General features: G+C 39.6%; 1 protein-coding gene across 3 annotated transcripts; it reads right to left on the bottom strand.

Moving 5' to 3' along the window:
* Positions 1 to 226: 226 nt before the first annotated feature.
* On the bottom strand, positions 227 to 22,119 carry PUS7 (pseudouridine synthase 7). 3 transcript variants are annotated; one of them, XM_068189651.1, is made up of 19 exons: positions 21,993 to 22,119; positions 20,657 to 20,909; positions 19,159 to 19,218; positions 18,150 to 18,527; positions 16,134 to 16,218; positions 15,904 to 16,005; positions 15,104 to 15,248; positions 13,127 to 13,144; positions 10,732 to 10,843; positions 9,374 to 9,451; positions 7,618 to 7,746; positions 7,271 to 7,396; positions 6,916 to 6,977; positions 6,403 to 6,563; positions 5,409 to 5,535; positions 4,594 to 4,695; positions 2,710 to 2,839; positions 1,577 to 1,668; positions 227 to 951 (listed from the first exon to the last, which is right to left on the bottom strand). In XM_068189651.1, exons 4-19 carry the CDS (start codon positions 18,497 to 18,499, stop codon positions 815 to 817), a joined length of 1,956 nt encoding a protein of 651 aa, XP_068045752.1. In that variant the 5' UTR covers positions 18,500 to 18,527; positions 19,159 to 19,218; positions 20,657 to 20,909; positions 21,993 to 22,119; the 3' UTR covers positions 227 to 814. The 3 variants fall into 3 exon arrangements, with proteins under 3 accessions (XP_068045752.1, XP_068045751.1, XP_068045753.1); XM_068189650.1 differs by lacking the exon at positions 21,993 to 22,119 and having other exon boundaries at positions 20,657 to 21,047; XM_068189652.1 differs by lacking the exons at positions 13,127 to 13,144; positions 21,993 to 22,119 and having other exon boundaries at positions 20,657 to 21,045.
* Positions 22,120 to 22,875: the final 756 nt, after the last annotated feature.

The following is a 22,875-nucleotide window of genomic DNA, read 5'->3' as shown; positions in this document are numbered from 1 at the left end:
TCCCAGGGACGCGGCCTTGCACCTCACGGCCTCCCCGCCCCCTCTGCACGCAGCCGCCGTGGCCAGAGACTTGAGTAGCAGCGACACAGGCTTTACACTTGGCTGAGAAGGCCGCGTCTCTTTAGAACAGCTCCACAGGATTTTTTCCCCCACCAAGAAGGCCGGCTCATTCCCCGCCAACAATGGGCAAGGGACAGGCGCAAAGGAAGCACTTACTGATACACGCTCAGAGTTTCAGGTTAGTTTATTTTTAGTACCTGTTCTTTGGTACAGGTATTAGCTGGAAAATACAAGTATTTTCTCAATGAAAAGTCGAACTATTTAAAAGAGCTGTACAGCTTTACAGCACACAAAAGCCTTGCTAAAAGAATCTGCTACTGCATCAGTGCAAATGCTACTAGCAAAACTCCAGCAATACATATGTTCATCAGTATCTTAATTTTGTTTTAATTCATCTTTCCCCATATAATTCATTGTATTTGAAAAGATTTCAAGGGCAACTGAACTCGTGAAAACATTCAGTGCTTGCCCAAAGAAAGCAAGCTAAACATTCTTCCAGGTCTGATGCCATTATAAGCACAATTCTAAAGATGCACCCATGTTACAGCTCAAGTTAATAATTCCGTAAAAAGCACCAGACACTAAAATCTGTATTATATTACAGTCACCATCTTGCAAAGGACTACTGAAGTTAAATGCTAGCACTAAAAAAACTTAAAAAAATACAAATTTCTTACTGTGACTCTTTAAAGATTTGTACAGAACATGTAAATAAGAAAACACTTTGCTAAAATTAAGTAATTCTGCAGTTCATTCAGCGCAACCAGGTAGTATTCAGTTGTGTCTGGTTTTTTATGCTCGTGTCCATTTTCAAAACTTCTCGAATCGCCATGGTAGCGTAAGTGGATGGGGGAAGGGAGAACTCCATCTTTAGTGCCCTGAATTTGCCATCTATCAGCAAGTGTAAGAGACAAAAAGCAAGAACAAGTGGTTAAGGGCATATATAATGCCTATTCTGGATGCCATCTAAACTGATCTAACAGCTTCCACAACCAACTTTCCCAGCCCATAAAGCAAAGCAACCACCAAAGCAAAATATTCATTCTTTCTAAAGAAAGAATGAATAAAAGCAAATTCACTAAAGCAAATATTCATTCTTTCAAACTCAATTCCTAGCCTGTCTTCACTTTTCTGGAAAGCAGTGTCAAAACAGCTTGTGACCAGAGTTAAGTATTTCAGTCATCTGTGTTTGGCACCAATAATACAAGCTCAGTGTATAGACAATTTGTGACTTAATTCCACCTTTGTTAGTTGCAGACATTTACTGCTAAGCATTTACTTGATTTTACAGATGTCTGTAAGAAAATGTAGCAGTCAATACAGATGCTGGAGGAATGGCTTGCACCCTTGAGAAATCAGGGTCCTTATTTAGATACCTGTCATTAGAGGCTGTTGTTACCACTGCTTAACAGTCAATAGTTAAATGAAAGCTCTTCCTTAAAGAAGCCTTGACTATGCAGCAGTTGAAAACAACAGCCAGATCAAACTTAGCAAACCAGCAGAAAAATCAACTTACCTGTAGGGAGAACTGGTAATGGTTTTCCTTCCAGTTTATCCAAGTCAGTAGTAAACAATGGGATTTTAGGATCATCATATGCAACAACTTCCCTTTATAACATACATAAAATGTATTATTATTTTAAATTATTTAGGTTAACACATTTTATATAAACATGTATTTACTACAATATTATTTTTATTGTTATTATTGCAGTTTGGCATTTACAACTGAAATTGATTTAGGCAAAATAATGGGTAAAGCTTTATGTAGAAGACTTGCCTTGGCTTTATGAAGATTGTTAAAATACAATTAGTGAGAAGTTTCTTTGCATAACTCATCTGTTTGCCCTTGTGTGCTGTCAGAATTTCCAACTATACAAGAAGTATAGTTAATGAAATTAAGGGAAGACTGGTGTCAACTCTAAGAGTACCTAGCAGGAGTGAAGTCTTTCAACAGTCATCCAAACTTTGAAAGGGCTAAGACACATTCCATGGTTTCTGCCGTTCATTTAACAGAAATCCAACATGTAACCATGAGGCTGAAAAGCTAACTGGGAAGTAGAGAAACTTAATATTAATTAGCGCTGATGTTTCAAGTATAAATATTTGTATTTCTGTGCTCCTAAACCCTCTATATTTAATTCTAAGCATCAGTGATCATGTCTTTCTGCACATTTGTACAGTTCCCTGTTTAAAAGGTATTTATTCAGTTGCCATATGAAAACTAGGCTGTATCTCTAACAACAGTGATTTAGTAGGGTTAAGTGATACAATTTTTCTGATTGACAGGTAATTTGAGACCAACTTTCTTATAGCAAGACTACAAAAAAAAACTGTTTTGAGTATTATCTATCATTGTTTCAACATAAGTATTATCTATGAAGTGTTCAGGCAAGTCCTTGCAAGGAGTGAACAACTAGGTAAAATGTCTTGATACTCCTCCACCACAGAACAAGAGAACAAAGGAAGAAATAAAAGGTATAGTTCCACTTCAGCTGCATTAAAAACATGAGAGAAGTGCAGAGAGATTCCTTTCTACCTATGTTTCAGTCTGTGTGGATGTCCCATGGATCAGTCTCATGTTGTTTTGTACTTAAATAAACTCTATGCTGTCAATTCAAGTGTAATTTCCTTTATGCTCCTACTCACCAATTGACATTCTGAGGCCGAATGATAATCTTTCTGTATGCTCCAGAAAGTGAGTAATCTCTGATTTTATGCCTCATGTTGTTGATATCAAGGTTGTCAGCTACCAGCATCTCCTTGTAGGCCTCACCAACTGCAAGAGAGGAGAATATTTAACAGGAGAGAATGTAGTGTCACCAATTTAAACAGCCTGTTTTCATGGATTGTTCCCTTCTGTTAAATTTAGTAGTTTTCAGCGTATATGGGATAAATGCTACACAGAAGTTTAAAATTACTTCAAATCTTAGTACCTGTTTACTTCTACACCCTGATTAGCAGAGGCAGTCACAAAGAACACATCAAATCAAATTTCAGCTGAAAACAAAATTTACAAAATACTTTATTGACATTTAAATGTCATCTCATATATGCATTCCAATTTTCTAGACTTCACAGGACTAATCTCAGGTATATGGAAAAAAAAAAAAAAATAAAGGACCAGACTACCCGTTACTCTCTCATTAAAAAGCAGCAGAGAGAAATCAGTTGACAATACAACAACAGTTCAATCCAATATTGAGGAAAATGTGCAGGGAACTCATAACTAACCTAATCCATAAGAACACATAGAGCACGTGAAACCTAGGGCCACCTACAAAGAGGGGGACTATACCAGCATTGTCCAGGCATGCAGAAATGGTGTTAGGAAAGCCAAGGCTCAGCTACAGTTGAAAGCAGCAAATGACATCAAGACCAGCAAGAGTACAGCTGCAACATAAGGAATGAAAGAATACAAGCAAAGTGATGGCCTGGTGCTAAACAGGGCAGCTGGTCTAGTGACAGACATAAGGCTCATGGTCTCAGTGCCTCTTCTGCCTCGGCCTTGACCTGCAAAGTGTCACAGGCCTCTCACCTTAGAGGCAAGGTTAAGAAAGAGGGACTACCAGTAGTGGGCAAAGATACAGACTGAGAGAGCTGGCTCACATCATGCTGAAGTTTTTCTCTATCATCTCAGTGATTGTGCAGATCTAGGGATGTCCCAGACAACTGCAGAAAACCAAGTGCTGCACCCAACTTCAGAAAGAGCAGGAACGATAACTAGGGAATTACAGACCAATCAGGCTCACTTTGGTCCCTGGGAAAAATAATGGAATCCTCTCTGGGCATACAATGACTGTGGTTTTAAATGGGGGAGAAGAAGAAAAAGCAAAAAGCCCACCAACCTGTCTTCTATGATGAAATTATTATACCTATGGATGAGGGGAGAGCAGGGACTGTTGCCTGCCTTGCCTTTAGCAAGGTTGTCAATGTATTCCCACAGCATCTTTGTGTCCCAGGTGAGAACATTACAGTGGGTGGACTGGTAAGTGGGTAACAGCTGTCTGGCTCAGCATCTCAAAGTATAGTCACTACTGGTTGCAGCTCTACCTAGAAGCAGAGTTCCTCAAGGAACTGAGATGTGTCCTGTGAAATAGTGGAGAAGAGCTGGAATTTACCCCAACCAATCTGTGGGCTAAACCAAGCTGGGGTGGCATTCAATACATGCAAGGAGAGGACTGCCATTCAGAGGAACTGAGGCACACTAGAGGAATGGGCCAAGAGGAACCTCATGAAATTCATCAAGAACAAAATCCTGTACCTGATTAAATCCTTGCAGTGGTACAGGTTAGTGAAAAATTCTGCTCTGCTGTCATCTGGGATTCCCAGTGGGAAGGAGACTGAGCAGAGCACCCTGGCAGCAACAAAAGGCTGACATTAATGTTTTAGAGATCTGAAGTGATGTATTGCTTTGAAAGTCACCAAGGTTGAGTGACTTGAGATCCAATCTTCCTTTTAAGAACAATCTTAAAGCAAACTTATGTTTTCAGAGTAAGTATTTCAGGTATTTGAGTTAACAGTCAGACTCACTTTTATGCTTTGGATAAATGACATCAAATCCAGGCAATGGCATCACTACATCATGGATAGTGTAGCTATCAACATCTCCTTCTTCAATGTGAACAGCTGTGGCTACAGTCAGGACAGAAAAATGAAGTTACCAGCATAGATGCCTGTGACAAGTAACTCCAGCTAAATTTAAAATAAAGCCTTTGATTGAAATAAGTTTATTCTGAGAAAGATAACTACCATGTTTTATCTCCACTTAACAGACAACATTTCTAAGAAAAGAAGTAACGGCCTCCAAGGCTGTCACAGTTACTGGCAGAATTACAGCCTGGCTTCCAGTGACTTAAAGATACGTGAAGTAAGGACTGCTAGAGGAACAGCCCCCTTCCATGCACCAGGCATACATAAAGGAGAAATACTGTAGGAAATGCCAGAACAAATACAAGCAAAGAAAGTTTTAACTGAGTGGAGCTTCTGCTTTACAAGATACTAATGCAATCAAAAACTTTTATGGTTAAAACTTCATAATGTCCTTCCACAGTCCTTCACAGCTCAACTAGGTTTGAGGTCATTCTTGAGAATAATCAGTCCTCCATAGTCTCTCTTCCCTATCCAGTTATTTGAAAGAACAGGCAAACAAGCAGCTCATGGAAGTGTAATACCTAACTTCCAATTCCTTACACAATTTGTCTAAAACAGGCCAATGGATTCAGATCTCACTGGGCCAAAACTGGTGAGAGAAAAAAATTATGTAAGCAGTATCAGACAAATAGCTACATGGCTTGTTTTCCTAGGAATCTGAACTATACAGCATCACTGGCTTTGTCTGATTTTACCTCCTTTAAGTATGAGATCTCCTGGTACAGCTTTAAGCCCGTATTCCTCTATTCTCTTGCTCACCATATTATTCCACACATAACTCTGGTAGCTATGAATATACATTAATCGATTATTTCTTGGTATCTAGAGGTAAACAAAAAAATTAAACACTAGATGAATACATTTTTTGTTTTTTTCTGACAATCATAACCAAAAAGGAGCATATTTGAAACGTTACCTTATCCAGCAAATAGACATACACAATTTCTTGGTATACATATTTGATTTTTGTTCTTTGTTTGAGAAAAGAATATGTGAAGAAATAATGCTTTTACACATTTGAAATCTGCACAAAAAAGAACTGTGTTTAAATTTACAAAAACAAAAAAACCAACACTTTCAATTCTACAGGTCAAACTTATGGGTCTATTATAAAACACTGAATTCATATTCAACGTCCTGAAATATTAAGTAAACTCTGCAGCTGTGAAAGAACTGTGTTATTCTAATTATCTTCTTCATAAACAAGAAATTATCCCCCAGATCCTACAATGGGCCCAGTAGTTTGCTAGTGATGAGGTATTTTCTCCATAGACTTGATCTTGATTACAGCACTTGAAAATGACAAGTGGATCCATCACCTCTGTATCAGGCTGATTCATTAGCCCACCATCAGTTTCATTTATACTTTAAAACAACAGGAGAACACTGAAACTGAACATTTGCACAATTTTCAGATCTGTATTAAACACAGCTACTAAGTATAACTGTATTGCTTCTCACATACCAGAGAGACTGTTGTATAAATTGGAAAGCTCATTATGCATACATTAATTAGAGATGTCATCAGTTACTATGCAGCAGTACTTACAGCAAAAAGGCAGGATAAATGTAAAGGTTTTTCAACTTAACTTTCAACTCATCAAGCATCAATGAGTCTATTTTAAATTCATCCTGATACCATCAAAAGAATGTTTATTCAAGTAAATACCACCCAACTTTTACACTCACTATGCCAAATGCAGAGATTATGTTCTTCATTCCATACTTTAAGAGTCCACGTAGAAGCTGTCCTTCCACGCACCTTTTTACAGGTAGTTTCTTGAGGGCTGCTGCTGGATCTTTAGTCTTTGCCCATTCTTCTCTGCATTTGACTAAGTATCCCTTTTCAGCTAGTACAAGGATGTAAAATAAAAACATTTTAACTATACACCAGAAAAAGCATCCATCTCACATTTTGTTAAAGCAGTTGAAAAATTAAAAGTTTTGGTCATGGTAATTAGAGATGAACAGAATCACAAAACACTTGAGGTTGGAAGGCTTCACATGGAGCTTGAGCAGACACTGTAAATATTCAGGTCCCTTTTTAGCCCCACTGCAAGAAACTGCACAGCAAGGAAAGTGAGGCAGAAAGGGAGAGTCTGAAGCTTGCTTCTCCACTTCTAAACTGGCATAAGTTTTTCCTAAACATATGTTTATTGGAGAGAGGCAGAAACACATGATGTATCATTTTTCAGTTCTTACCTCCTGGTCGTGGTTTTAATATCAAATCCATTACTTCATTCCAGTTATTCTGTAGAATAGCTCTAGGATTCAAACAGGAAAGTGTATTAAGAACTGCTTAAATTTATTTTAAAGGGATTTAGCCAATTTATAAAAAAATATGTATTTGTGTTTAGACTTATGCAATATTAAAAGTAGTGCTATTATGCAAGATAACTGCTGAGGCAAGTTCAGAAACAAGATCTTTCTTGAATCTAAATTTAAAACTGGTACAGGCAATATGTTAGAAAAACGTTCCCAAAAATACATTAAGTTACATGGTGATAAGAGTAAAATTAAAAAAAAAAGAGGGAGGGAGCATGAAAGCAACACATACCTGCCAATTTGGTAAGTAGGAACAGCTGTGGTTCCAAATCTTTGCATTCCATAGTAATTAATGAATCCAATTTCCCTGAGTGAATGCATTGCTTGTTCTATCTGCTCATCAGTTCCTGTTATGTTTCTAGCATTAATAAAAAGTTATAGACAGATTCAGGGTTTATGCTATTTTGAGATGTCCATTATATTAAAGCTTAACATCAATATTATATAGCATGCATCAAATTCAACAGTCTCCTGCCAACAGAACTTATTTTTTGTAACACAAGGTGCAGTGATATCACTTATCTATTTAAAGAAAAAAAAATTCTCACAGAACCATCTAGATACCTACTAACATACTACCTGAGAACAACAGTGAAATGGTTCCCTTGCAGTTCTCCCAGTTTCAGCGGATAGTTCTTGTAACTGAAATTTCCTAATTTGAAGTTCATCAAACATTTATTCAAATGAGCAAGTCTTTGTGCAGTGATTCTAAAAAGAAACATACAACAGTGACCAACCTATGCTTAGAAAAGCAGATAAATACAGAAATGCTGCCATTACAAAATGAATAACAGCGAGTCCAGTTCCCCCTATTTTCTACTGTTGCCTTTTCAAAATAATTTAATGAAAGAGCTAAAGGAAGATAATACATAATCCTTAAGGGTTCTCATACAAAAGAAAATGTATACTGTGACAGACTGTTAGCACTGTCTTTTCACATCTATGTTAAAACATGTACTCCAGAAAAGAAAAGTATATTGCAGTATTGATGTATACTGTACCCCACAAGCTGAAGTCTGCATTATTTGAGTAACTATTTCATGAATACATACAACCCAGTCAGCACAGTCATAAATAAAGAGCTAAGTAAAATTAGCTACTGTGTATGCCTAGTGCAGATGAAGGAACATGGAATCCAATGTGTCACTGATATCTGCCATTTGTGTTGCTATCATTTTTGGAAGCATACCCTGTTCTTTGCATCACCAAGCAGCTCCTGGAAACTTCTGCTAAATTTTTACTAGTATAGGGAAGTTTATGAACCAGCATGGCCAGCACATTCAGCTTAGAGCAGGCTGGCAATGTCCCCCATCTTGTGCAGGAGTCGAGGGCTGTGGCACCACAGAGCAGACACCACACAACACTTACAGCACTCTGGAGCTCTTGGACACAAAACTGGATGTGATAACGTTAAACAGCACCTGAGATGGCTACACCACACATCTGGTTAACTGTTACCGCTTTGCAAAGCTGCCTTGCAGCAACGCGAATCTGGGGCTTCTCACAATTCACAAATCAGTATTTCCTTTTATATGTGTAAAGCGCACGCATACAGAACATTGGGAGGAAATACGTGAACAGTTGGATGCCCTCCTTTTAACAAGGATTTGATCAAACCTCTTGCTTTCAAGCTGTGAATTCCTCACTCAAGGAGTGTGGTTTTCAAAATATTGTAAAAAGTAGTGTAGGTAGGATATTCCAGCCAGCTAAAATGATATTGCAATATGTGACTGGGAGACATCTGTCATTCTCAGTTATGAATCTAACACTAACTTTAAGTGCCCAGAAACAATATAATTATCTTAGAATATGACAAAGTAAATTTTTATTTTCTCTCAGAAGGTGACTTAAGGGAGTAGGTTAGGGCAGGAAAAACTCCTCATTATTTTTTTGCCCCTTCTGGCTACTCACAGATGAGCAAGGGCAGTGTTAGCCTTCTCTGGCACTGTTCAGAGAGTACAGTGAGAAAGAAAATGGGATTCTAGCTGTAGAAAGGGGGAAACAAAAGCCAGGAAGGAAGAGGGACATTATTTTCACCATGTCATTCTGTTTTTCTGCTGTTGCACGAGATCCAAGCAGCCTAAGAGCAGGCAGGCAACCTGTCCCACTGCCTCGGCCAAGTACACATAACCAGCCTGAGACTCAGAGCACTGAGTGAAAATATCAGCAGTAATCACAGAATACAAAAGGACTGTGGCATCTTCATTAACACCTGTGCTTTACAAGGTCAGGACCTGTACCTGCCATTTGTGTCACTGAGTCTTTTAGGTATTTAAGGAGATATCCAAGCTACCACAGCAGAAGTGCAAATACTCCAGACTGTACTTTTACTCACCTGAGAACAGCGATCTCTTGAACTGTTATAGCCCTTTTATCCTTAGTTCCCATGTAGGAAAATATGTTTGGCTTCACTCTTAAAAGCAACAGTAAAAGCTATTATGTGTATTAAAATAGCAAGAGATCAAACATAATTTTCAGCATAATTGCCTAGAATTATTAATCTTATAAATTAAAATAGAAAAATATACCTACATTCCTCAGAACTGGGTTACAATCTGACATGTGTGTGACATTTTCTAATCTCATCCGTGAATACATAAAACACAAGGAAACTTACGTTTTAATTACATGTAGACAATTCACTTTTAACACAACAGTGCTTGCAAAATATGAACTTTGAAGTACTTCTTTATATACATTCACTCAATACACAAATGAACAGCCACCACCAACTTCACTAAAAAAAAAAATCAAGTGCACTTCTTCCTTAAACTTCAAACATGTCTATTTGAATACCATGCCTGCACATTATGAGAGAGTATGAGAAGTTAATTCAAAATTTGATCCACTCCTTCCCCTGAGAGAAAAATGTCTTTTCCTTTTCACTTCGTACTTCACAGCCTGTGTTAGATGGAGTATTTCCAGTTATTCCAGTTAAGGGCTCCAGGGGGTAGCAGGGTTGCCATTACATACAGTCTTCCACCTAACTATGCTGTTGCCATTCTGTTCTCAATACCAATAGTTCACTGGTGAACATCTAGATTACAAATTTTTTTTTGGACAAGAAGGGCAAAGGGAAAAGTGGGGAAGTTTCCCTATTAGTAGCTCACTGAACTGACCCAATTTTAAAACTGCTCTTCCTCTGCAATTCACTGTGCTCATGTCACGCCTTGGCAAATCTTTTTGTTTCTGCACTTGATGGGGTGAAAGGAACTAAGCCTGTGTTGCCATGGAGAAATTAATACATGGAACAACAGTTTATCAACTGTAACTACTTAGGAACTGATCAGCATATCATCACAACAATATCTGACAGGTTCATAAAATACTTGCATATATGCACACACTGAGGAAAAAATGGCTTTTAATTCAGGTTACGTACACTGAGGCTTTCAGCTGCCAAGCCTTTCTCAGATCAGCCAATGGCAACTGTGGACTTTTTCCACTGAAGTAGTATAGCAGTCTTTAAAATTTCTTAGGCTCATTTTGTTCCATTCTCACCACCTCACAAAACTTTGATATTTTAAATTTGATATTTTAAAGTAATTTTTCATTTTAAGCTGTCTACAAATTAGAGAATAGCAACCACTTGTGTTGCTCTTACATAATTATGAAGCCTAATGTTTACAGCAACAAGAAACATGGAGGGAGAGGGCTGCACACCAGCCACGATGGCAAAAACAACAGCCTTACCTTAAAAATTTGGATAGGACATTAATGGCATCCATGGTGTCCTTGTTCTCCTTGTACAGTACAAAATGGCAGTAGCTTCCCCTAGATTTTGGCCAAGAGTGCTTTCTTGGATCTTTAAAAGCAAAAAGGTTAAAGTGTCACTTTTTATAAAATTTAATATATTTGCTATTGCAGCTACATTTATTTTAATTACACAAGATTAAATTCCTGCTAATTTCCATCTGCTTTAAAGAATGAAAAGGAAAGAGTTAATTACTGACAGTAAAAGCTGTAAAGCACATTGAAAAAGACCCCCCCCCCCCTCCACTGGACTGTAAACTTTAATCAGCTCTGACACCTAGAAAATCCTAAATGAAATAGTGACAGTTCCTTTGTCATGAAATTATCTGAAAATACAGCCTAGTGACTTAATTGCTGCATCACCTGATTAAATGTCTCAAAAACATTATCATTATACTGACTTTCAGCAACAGAAGCTACACCACATTTCTTCTAGCTCCTTCTATAATTAATAGTTGAGGACCACTGGAGCCCTGTTTGTGGGAAGACTACTATTAATAATTTATAGTACAGACATTCTTTATTTCTGTAGTATTGTTTTGGTGTGCCATACAAAAGAATGAATCTTATCACTACAAAACCCTAAGAAATCATGCTCAAAAAATTGCTTTAAGATGGTTCTTTTTAAAAATCCAACAGGAGCAAGAAATCTGGTACAAGAGAGACATGAACATACAATCCATGGCAGGTACGGTGCCATGCTTAGAGAAGGCCAAAGGTTGAAATAACTTCAGATCCCACAGACTAACAACTGATTTACAATTCTGTGCTACGATTTGATATTTTCTGTAGAAGGAAAGAAACTGTTGACAATTTCCTAAGCTTTTTTTTGCCCATAAAAACCACCAGAGAGAAAACTTTCACTTTCCAATAATCCACTGTCAATGGCATTAATGGGAAGGGAGACTGATTCTACACAGGCTTAGCAACCAGTTGTGAGGTTCCTTCAATTCTGAGGTTTATCAGTTCCTTGTTATTCAAGAACAAACTAAGAATTTGTTTTGTTTTAAACAAGAAGTCCCTTATCTCTTGCTAGCCACTAAGCAGACATACCTGGTTTTGGAAAAAAAAAAAAAGGCATAAGCATCTTTCATAACAGGAAAAGCTAACTGAAAAAGCCAGCCTTATTTCAATATACAAACACCAATGCAGGAAGGAAGTTCTTGGGAAATACTGCTCTTTTTTTCACACTGGTTTTACAAAGTCCAGATATCCCACACAGATAGTAAGTATGTTTAATTCTTGCTTGTTTTTGAGAAGCTGCCATTCATGCACACACTTCTGCAAAGACAGTTTTGGATGCTACAGTATAAAACACTATAGGCACAGGTTTTAGACACTTGGAATTATTGCATCACTTGCCTTGCACCATCAGTTTCTAAGCACAGCCCCCCTCCCACAGAGTTTCATTGGACCTGAACTGGAGACCTCACGCTCCTGCTGGTCTCTCCTTCTGAGCCACCACTACTCAAACTCAGTCATTGAAACACTGCATTCAGCTGGAAGAGCAAAGTTCTCCACTAAGATCTCAGCAATTAGAAGAGAGTAAGACAGAGCTCAATTTACAAAGAAGAATCCTCTCCAGCTGGAACCATTCTTTATATTTAACTAATACACCTTGCACATGGTCATTTCAACACACTTCAAGAAGTGAGCTCTAATGTGATCTCCACTAAAAGGATTCTGTAGGTGCTATATACACCAATGGGCTCCTCATGCTTTGGGCATCACAGCCATGACCCTGTCCAAAGGAAGCTGCAGCCACAGTCCTGATACTCAACCATTCCTCACCCAATACTGCAAAGCATTCAACTGGGTAGATGGAGCAGTGGGACAATTTGCAGTCCTTATTGCTGTGTTTCAGAGTCATGCTACATTTTTGACAATGAAATTGTATTTCCAAGCCCTTTTTCCAAGCCTTTTGCTGAAACTCGAGGCTTGGAAGCTCTTTTATAACAGCAGGGTGTGTGATAAATGCCCTCAAAGTTGTATAAAGACAGATAGTGTCTGAAATATGGGCTGAAGGGCAAAGGCTTGGGTAACTGAAATCCATGGAAAATTTCCTACAGTTGTCAACATGTACTGTCAAAATTGATAATTAATATCACTTATTACTAGCAGACTTTCTCTGCACCAAATTAATACTGCCTATACTGCACTATGAAAAAAAAAGTAGAACAAACCTAATTCTTGGCTGTGTCAGGGCATTTTAAGTAATACTATGTGTAGGGATTTTTAAGAAATTGTTACAAGTTTGGCCAGTCCTGTTGCTATTTAGGAGGTCATAATGGTTGGCATTTCATTTTTGTTAGTATGAAATGTCAACGTCTCTTACCTGTTGCAGTTCTGACCTCTGTCCCAATGCAGAGCATAAAGAGTACAAAAGAGTAGCATTTAATTTTTAGACTGTCAAAGGGTTTTTAGAGGTGAACATGCAGGTTTATGGTTATGGGATTGTTTATGCTTCAGCGAGCATCCAACAGCTAGGTGGTGGATGACAGCAATTTAGACAACTATGGAATGGAATCGTGCAGAGGCAAACAGTGAACATATGGAAAGCTTCAACTGGAGATGCAACAAACTTAATTTGTGGACAATGATGAAACAACAGTTTACTGACAATTTAGTAAGACAGTATTTTAAGTATTTGGAGGATAAACTGACTACAGAAATATAGCAGCTGCTGATTTTAAATTTTAAGAAGCATGTTTGGTTATGTTTTATGTTATCAACAAAAGTAATAAGGTATCACAGCTAATAATCCAATATTCTACACTTATGAAATGTTTCTTGCCTGAGGAGCCCATTCATGACTAAAGACATGTTTGTGGCTATATAAATAAGGAAGATATATATATATAATCCTGACTAAAAAGAACTTGAGTCTTACATCCATAAGCATTTGCACACACTCACAGAAACTGACAGATCACCACCAACAGATGCACAGATGCCTGCAGCATCACAGCTGGGGAATCCAAGTTTAAATAGATGATGCTTCTCTGCATCACAAGATGGTGCTCCACAATGTTTTAATCCTAGAGACACACCACTAAATTCTTTTCAGCATATTTCAAATACTTCAATTATTTTATATATTATCCCTTAAATCAGCTTAACAACATCCACTTGACTGTAATACTGATTAAAGAACAGAAACAGAAGGAAAAGGTGGAGGAAAAACCGTTACAAACCAACAGAACAAAACTGGCTGAGGAGAATTCTGTGCTGGTAATTATACATACTCCATGCATAAAGCATGCAAACATACACATTTTCTAAACATGACTAAATAAGACACATAAACACATTATAATTGGACCAATAAAAATATAACAGTCCCATATTTGCTTATAACAAGCCTTAAAGAAACAACTATGTTAAAGGGAAAATTATTTTATTTCCCATTTTAAATTACTCAATTTCTTTATTGTTCTTCCATCTCCTTTGTCTTTAAAATTAAAGGGTTAGGTTTACATACCATCATTTGTAGTAGGTTGAAATGACAGAGGAATGCAGCCAATTTAAAACAAACCTTATTATCTTTAGTTAAATGTGCACCATTCTGCAGGTAGATAATCCTCTAAACTTACAGTAGCAACAAATTTTTAGTAACATAAAAAGATGTAAAACATGTTAATTTATTCACAGTATCCAAAACAGTATTTTGCTAGATTAAAGTGGATAACACTTCATTTTGAAAATCTTTCACGACTTTTACTATTTTGAAAGATTAACTGTGATCTATAATGAATAAAGATCATTTTCTGCAAATATAATTAGCCTTGGAAGCAGAAGTAATGATCATGGTAAACTATGTTTATATGAAACTATAACTCTGAGAAAAGAGAAAGGTACTTGTCTCTACTAAAGTCATCGAGAATTTTGTCATCAATATTCAAGACAATCAAGATTACACCATCTATCAATGTTATGTACATTTTCCAACTACAACCTCTTACATCCACAATGCACACTTACACACACAGTTAAGATTGTGAAAGTTGGATTCAAAAATTACTGAAAAAAGGCCTCTGTTTTGCCTATTCTCACTGAAATAGAAGTTAATGTTCTCTCTTCTAATATGGTTGCACTGGATGAATTATTTGGAAAGAAAACAAGTGGAAACTTAAATTTAAAGCATTTCTTGTGGTCCTAATCATTTTAGATGCACAGCACCAGCTGAAACGAGGAAAAAATTAAGCAAGACTGCATTAGGAAGCACACTCACTTGAAGTACTTACTAACAATTCTTACTTTGGGGATAATTTTAGCATTTACTTTACCCATCTGCTGTGATACTGAAACTTACTTGCCAATGCTTTTTTCCCAGCAGCATGATAAGCAATAATGTATTTCTTTCCATCTCTATCTTCTGTTTTCGTCTCCAGTCCTGGAAACAAGGACTTCACAGCCTGATGGATGATGGTTCTTTTTTCTTTGGTGTCTTCAATTACCTGTGTTAACACACATACATGCAGAAACCAAATAATATAAAAGGGGAGGGTGCCTTAAAGGCAAAAAAAAAATTAGCTACATAAGATTATTTAGTGTCTGAATCTTATTTGAAACTAGCAAGTATAATCCTACTCATCGCCGTGTCCCAAATTTAGCTCAATAGTTATTCTTTGAACATGTGCAATATTTGAATGTTTAAAAATAGCAATGTTTTAATGACATTTTCTTATCTTTCTTGTTACAGAAGAACATATTTATCTTCTTTTCTATTAAATCACTAAACACTGACCTTGAAAGTAGTGTTCTATCAGGATAGATGTTTTATGTAAACCTCCTTATTCTTTAAAACAATACTAGACAGGAAACCAAAATACTGCAAGGTAATTTTAACACCACAGGACTTAAAACCTGTATTTAAGTTCCTGTGTACAGTCTCATCAAAATCAAAGTAACAACTCACATATGCATGGATTTGAGTACACCTGTAAGACTTTAGAGAATTAATCCCTAAACTGGACACAGTTTGGTGTTATCTGTCACATCATGTTCATATTGCTCTTCTACCTTACATGCATTAGAAAGCATGTACCTTCTACTCCCTCCCTGCCTCCCTCTGCCTCCATCCCAAACTTCGTTATCATTTCACAATTTTACCTCTATGGCAACACTAGTTTCCTTATTCTTAAAAAGCTGGAGCTCCTCTAAACGCTGCTTGTCTTCATCTGACAAAACTGTAAATGTCTCTTCTGATGGGTCCTAATATATATTTGGGGAGAAAAAAGGAACATCCAATAACCCTCATGGAGTAACTTCCAGTCTTTCAATGTTCTTGCTTAAGGAGCATTAAGAAGCATAGCCATTACCGAATCTACCTCAAAATTTACCTCATCATCCACTGGAACAGAAAAGTCATCTAAATGGCTCACACGTCCATCTTTGCCTATTTCATGGACAACAAAGTCTGAGTATCTGATAGAAAGAAACATGCATTACATTTGTAATAAAAATCCCACATCACATAAAGTCCTTTCCTAAAAAGCTGTTTGTTAGCAGAATTCACTGAAGAATTCTGAATTAGTGTAATTCAATACAGATAAAACAAACTTAACAACCATGAGAAAGTTGTACCTATTCCCGTCCCCCAGAAGGGTACCACAGAACACACATCCAAATGCAGCAGACTTCTTTGCAGATCACCAAACACCTACTGTAGTTATTCCAAGTCATTCTCTCACTAGTTTGAAGAGATCAGTAATGCTTATCCTCAATCCCAGTCATTACTGACAATTAAGACTCGCTGCATTGCCACAATGTGCAATGCATTACCTATTGCATTATCTCTGCCACTTCAAATAACCTGCAAAATAAAGTGCATTTTAGCCACTCTACAGAAGGCGGGACAAATTCAACCTTGTTCATATATTCAGTTGTACAGAACATCATTTAAATAAAGTTACTCTGCATACTTTATGACAGCAAAAAAGAATTTTACTCTGACATTTTCAATCCAGTCACTCATGTCTAATAATAAAAACAGCTCAACTATAACACAGCACAGTCGGTTTATGTTGCAACTGCTAAATGATTTTTAAGCAGCATTTGCTAGCGAAGTGGAAAAAAATAAAGTAATTCTTATTCTATCAATGTTGAAAGATGAATAAAACTTCCATGGGACACTTTCTACTACACCTCACCCAAGCCCCCTTTTGTCATCCCTCTGTGGAGATATACACCATATTGGTAGAATTCCTTCCTGAGGACTGTTATGTGTCCTCTCCTCTATTATCTGTAGCTGTCTAGACATGCTACTGATGGTACCATAAAAATGCCAAGAATGAATTAATAATAATAGGTGTTAAAAACGAGGATCCAAAAAAAACCCCCCACAAACCCACGAATTTTCTACCACATGGCTACCTTTGGCCAAACAAAATTGGCAGATTTCCCAGAAGAAGGTTCAGCACAGACTATGCTTCCCAGAGAAGGATTACACTAGCTGCTTAATGCTGCACATCAAGATTAAATACATACACAATATGTATATATCATTTTATATGAAATTATCTATGTATGCAGCCATTATTTAAACACAGTGACTTTTTAGTGTGTAAACAAAGCAACCTTAACTGCTTTGCTAAGTCAGAGAAACAGTGATTCTCACTTCAGTGAGCTCCTGTATTTGCAATCTGTTTTATTCAAGGCTATTCTTTAATTTTAAAAACCTAGACATTTTAAAAAGCTACTAAACACCAAACATCTTATTAAATTTATAATGTATATCTATACTAAATTTCACATCCTGACTTTTAAACTCCCTTCTAAGTAAATGACATTACTGACCAGACAATAATTTAAAGCCTAACTGAGCAGACAATAATTTAAAGCCTAACTACCCTTGTTTACAGACATTAGGACAAAAAAAGTCAGAGCAAAGCAAAGAACCAAAGAAAGGTAGTTTCAATGCCGTTTTTCAGTGCATCTCATATCAGCACTGAGGAAAGGTACAAAAGGTGGGTGTACTGCATAAGGTTTTATGTCTCTGCTGCTGCCAGAGAGCAATGGAAACAGCAAAGGTCAGTGTAATCATGTATCTCTACTCATACACAGCTTCCTTCCTCAAAGTTTCATTTGACAGAAAAATAAATTAAAAAAAAAAACAAAACCAAAAAAACCAAACATATAAAAAAAAAACTTCAAAAAACCCTAAACAAACAAACCAAAAACCAACAAAAAAACCAACCCACAATCTAGAAAAGTCCTAAATTAAACGTTTCTTTAGCAGTAAAAAAAGTAATGAACCTCACTTAATCCAGCTGCAATCTGCGAGTCAAAAAAGGAAAATAGAGAACTACAGCTGTGTTACACAAGGAATTAACATATGAAACAAGACAAAGAGTTACCTCTCTTTTAAGATTCCAGAAAACCCTTTATGAGAGCTAACAAATTTAGTTATGCCAACATCACTTTCTGTCAGTCCATGCTTCATCATGTCTGCAAAGCTCTCTGGATCTCCATCTTCATCACTATCCTCTAGTTCCTCTTCTTCCTGCTCCTCACTTTCCTCATTGGGGACTATTTCACTTTTTGTGTCCTCGGGTTGTTCTGTTACAGTCTCAATATTCTGCCCAGAGTCGTTCCCTGCATTAGACGTCTCCAAGATCTTCTGTCTTTTAATTTCATCTGCATTGGCCACATCATCCTCAGAGCGAGGACGTTTCAAGGATACACTATTCATTTCTACAGTTTCCATGTTTAAGGCACAGGTAGGATAGGAAGACCTGAGAAAGAAAAAGAAAGGCTTATTTTCTGTCTGCTAAGCAATATCAGTACATAGGCACTTCACTCCAAGGACTCTGCCCCCTAGCAGTTTTTCAGGAAAACCATAAACTTTCTGCATTTAAGTTAAACATCAAGTAAACATTTTGAACACCTAGAAACAATATGTACTTGGGGAGAAAGAAGGAAGATATTACGAGGGCAGCATGCATGCTGGACTGCAGCAGAGCAGGATTCAGTACTACATTGACCATTTACCACCATCATCCCTCTTGCCCACCCTTACCATGGCTTCCTGCAGACCTGTGCACGCACAGGCTCTGCTGTCAACAGCAGTTTAGTGCCTAAAAAACTGTTTGTTTCCAAGCCTTCTCTTAAACATGACTACTCTCAATTACTCCCTTTTCTGTCAAGATTCCATATTGCAAAGACAGAACAGCTTAGTTCCTGCAAACCTGAAACCTCATGTCTTTGTTTTCTATGTTCTTCCAACACACACAATGCCACACAGAATTCAAGGTGGCATCAATTCAGCCCAAAAGATAAGAGGGATGAGCTACCAAAATCATTGATTCAGTGAGACAAACAAAACAAGGAAATTAAACAGTCTCTGAGAAGAACATGATTACTCACACTGGTGGAATAGGCCTCAGAGCTGCCACCTTTGGGGCAGCAGAACCACTGCCTTCAGGTCTGAAAAAAAGAAGAAAACTAACTCTTTGAGAAAGTTTTATGAAAAAAAAAAAAGATTATGAAAACATATATGAATGCAATCACATATGGACTCAGACAGACACATTAATACATACAATTGCAAAAGTACTACCATCCTAGTGACACAACACATTATTGCTACTTAGCAAGCTACAGGAGAGAACTTTGGTTTTATTTCTAAGTGTATAAAAGGAAACTGGAGCTCTTATAATTAGGCATGGACAGAACCATTCTTCCAGCATCACCCAATTGGCACAGGAGTATACTGGGGATAAAGTGCAGGTTTTGGGAGTTGGGGATGCATGAGATGAGGCCATAAACTGCCCTGTGTGGGCCATGGCCAGCTCCAGCTGGCTCCATAAACCCACTGCCTGCCATCCTCCAACTCATCGGATGACCACACGGTGGCCCCGCTCCAGTTTAGCTGGAAAAGGGAGAAGCTGCCAGCAGCAGCAAAGGCAAAAGAAAGCACAGGAGGAGACACGTGCCAGAGTGCTCAAAAAGGCCCGGGGAAGCAGGGAGAAGGGAACAACTGCTGCTGCACAGCTGGAGATGCATTCTTGGAAGGAAACTCTCCACACTGGAGCACGGACACCCCAATGGAACTGTGGCCTGTGGAGGTGCCCATGCTGGGACAGGGACACCCTTGAGGGCCCAAGGAGAGGGCCCACATGGGAGCAGAAGAAACGAGCAGGAGAGAGAAATCTGCACGTACCAACCCCAACCTCCTGCACTACCGCTGCCTTGCCCAAGGGCCAGAGCACAACCTGAGGGGCCAAGGAGGAAAGGGGAAGAAAGGAGTTTTCCCCAAGTCTGTGTTTAATAGTGGTTGTCTTAGGATATCACCAGCCAACTGGTAATTAAAAGCTACCTGGTAATAAATTAAATTCCCTGTGTCAAGTCAATTTTGTCCACAACAACCAAGTCTCTAAATTAATAGGATTCAGCTGTTACTGAGAAATTAATCTAGGCAGGGAGCAGTCTTTTACAGCTACATACATCACCCTGTATTGTTTCTCCAGCCACTAGATAGCATAATCTATCCAATTTTACAGGGCACTAGATAGCATAATCTATCCAATTTTACAGGGCACGTTTTTAAAGGAAGTCCCACAACTAACTTGATAATCAGCATTTGCTGGGTTGGAAACTAATTGTTACCAGTTTAGCTGTTAGCCACAGCTGACTTCATGGCCTGGACATCCCACTGAAGAGTTACCAGCTTAGGGTAAAGAGGCAGGAACAACTGTTTTAGAAAAACCTGAAATGTTTTGCTCAAATGAAGAACTGAAAATGAATGCTACAAAAATAAATGAACAAAAGGGGAATAAGGAGAGACTTACAAAATTAAGTTTATGTACGGCATGAAGATAAAACACACATGCAAGAAAGCAGAACAATTAGCAAAACAATGTACCTTCAAGCTGAAAGGACTAATTTTTTCATCTGTCTTCAAATAAAAGTTCATAAAATCCTTCTTTCAAGAGGAACAATAAATAAAAGTTATAGCCAAGTGAAGCAATCCACCACTGTTTCCAGATTCTCTTCCCATGTACCAAAATTTATAGAGGCTGGGTTATAAAGCACTGAAGTGGAAAAGGCTTTTGGATGGCTTGTATCTTCACATAGTGAACAAAACAGCATTCAGCACAGTAAATCCTCTGAGACACCTGCCAAAGGTAGTAAAAAGAGAAATCTTGTGCTTCTTAAATAAAACTGTAATACCTAGTTATTGAATTATACAGACTGTTAGAAGAATTCGATGTTGGGCACAAACACTCCAAAGCAGTCACACACAATTCTCACAGCAGAACAGTGACTCGCACACTACAGAGTACTATCCTGTGCCCAACGGCAGCCATCATCGGGGACAAATTCTGCAGGGTAATTGCTTGAAAGAGCACGTTGAAGCGAGCGGGGCACACACCCTCACTTGTGCAGACTGCTAGTGAGATGCTCCTATTATTTTTTGACAGCTGCTCAGTTGTCTCGGCCCTTTTCCTAACAGGTGTTTCCATAGAAGCCAGAATCTGCATAAACATCAACTCCGCAGCAATTTCAATGTTGCAACGGAGACTGAGTTTACTACTACAAATAAAACACTTGACTGTCCGCAAGAAGAAACGCCGAGCGATTATTCCTGGCGCGGTACCTGTCAAGCAGGCACGGCGGGGGCCGCAGGGCACTGGGGAACGGAGCCGGAGCGCGGCAGCGCTGGGTGCGAAGCCGCTTTCTCGTGAGACGAGGCACGTGGGATCCAAAGGCGACCGAGGAGAGGGCGATGGTGCAGCAGCTGCGCCCCTAGGCCAACCCTAGCGGCTGGGGCAGCGCGGAGCGCGCAGGCGGGCAGGGCAGCGGCGCTCGGAGCCCGCGGGCCGGGCCGGGCCGGGCCGGGCCGCCGGCACAGCGCTCCGGGCGCCGGGCCGGGCCGGGCCGGAAGAGCCGCTGCCAGCGCCGAGGCTGCCGGGGCAGGCCGGGAGGACGCGCTGGGGCCGGGGCAGGCGGGGCACGGGGGCGAGGCAGAAGGAAGGGCTCTGCCGCGGGGGTCTCGGCAACACGCGGCGCAACACGGGAGCGGCACGGGAAAGCCCGGCGCCAGCGGGGGCGAAGTTGCCCCGAGGCGGAGCCCCCCCGGCCCCGCGCCCGGGCGGGGAGCGGAGAGCCGGCCCCGCCGCGGAGCCCCGCGCGGCTGCCGGGGGAGGGTGCGGCTCCGCCCGCCGCTGGGCAGGAGCCGCCGAGGGGGAGCCACTTACCCGCACGCCGGCACGGGAGGACGGCCCGGGCGTCAGCGCGGCGGGGCGGGAGGCGGAGGCGGCGCGGATCGAGCACGGGCCAGCCCCGCGCGGGCGGAGGCGGCCCCAGGCTGCGCCCGCCCCCGGCCGGCCCCGCCGCGCTGACGCCGGGCGGGGAGCGGAGTGGAGCGGGGCAGGACGTGGTGGCTGGGCGCGGGCTGCTCCTGCCCGCGCTTCCCTCACCGCCGGCCTGCTCAGGCTTCCTTGAAGAGGATAGGGTAGGAAGGCGGTGATTTACGGAAGAACTGCAACTGTGTAGAACAAAAGTTTAATTTCCAAAAGGCGGCTACAGCCAAAGCAGGGAATCGTGTACGCGAGATGGTGGCCTTCCTGAGCCTCCCCGGCATCTGAAACACGAGGCGCTAATTGAACATCAGTCCCCGGACAAGGGAATGTTCGAGTACCATTCAAAACCTACGCTGTACCTATGAAAATCACTTTAAAAACCAGGCCAGATCTGTGCTATCAGTCCTTTCTGACATAGTCAGAATGTCATCTTCTACCCTCTTTTCTATTTTAAGCACTGGTGCAAGGAAGGTATTTTCATTACCTTCAACACGTAGATTTGTCCTTCTTTTTAAGACCCTGTGTGTCATGTCCCAATCCCAGCCTGTCTCAGACTTCCTGTGAGCCAGGCTATTAATAATTTAGTGTCTCATACTTCTTATTCTCTAGTTGTATTGTATTCACAGTCTTCTTATGTGATGAGACTTACACCTCGTATATGTATATGGGTAGAATAAGAAAGTAACACAATGGAGTACTTTGCTTGGGATTTAAAAAATCCCAGGTATGCATGAATTCCTCAATGACTAGCTTATAGTCATAAGACCTCATCTAAGAA

The sequence above is a fragment of the Anomalospiza imberbis genome, chromosome 5 (genome assembly GCF_031753505.1).
Source record: "Anomalospiza imberbis isolate Cuckoo-Finch-1a 21T00152 chromosome 5, ASM3175350v1, whole genome shotgun sequence".
In the NCBI taxonomy this organism is placed as follows: Eukaryota; Metazoa; Chordata; class Aves; order Passeriformes; family Viduidae; genus Anomalospiza; species Anomalospiza imberbis.
This window is presented reverse-complemented; position numbering and strand designations above follow the sequence as displayed.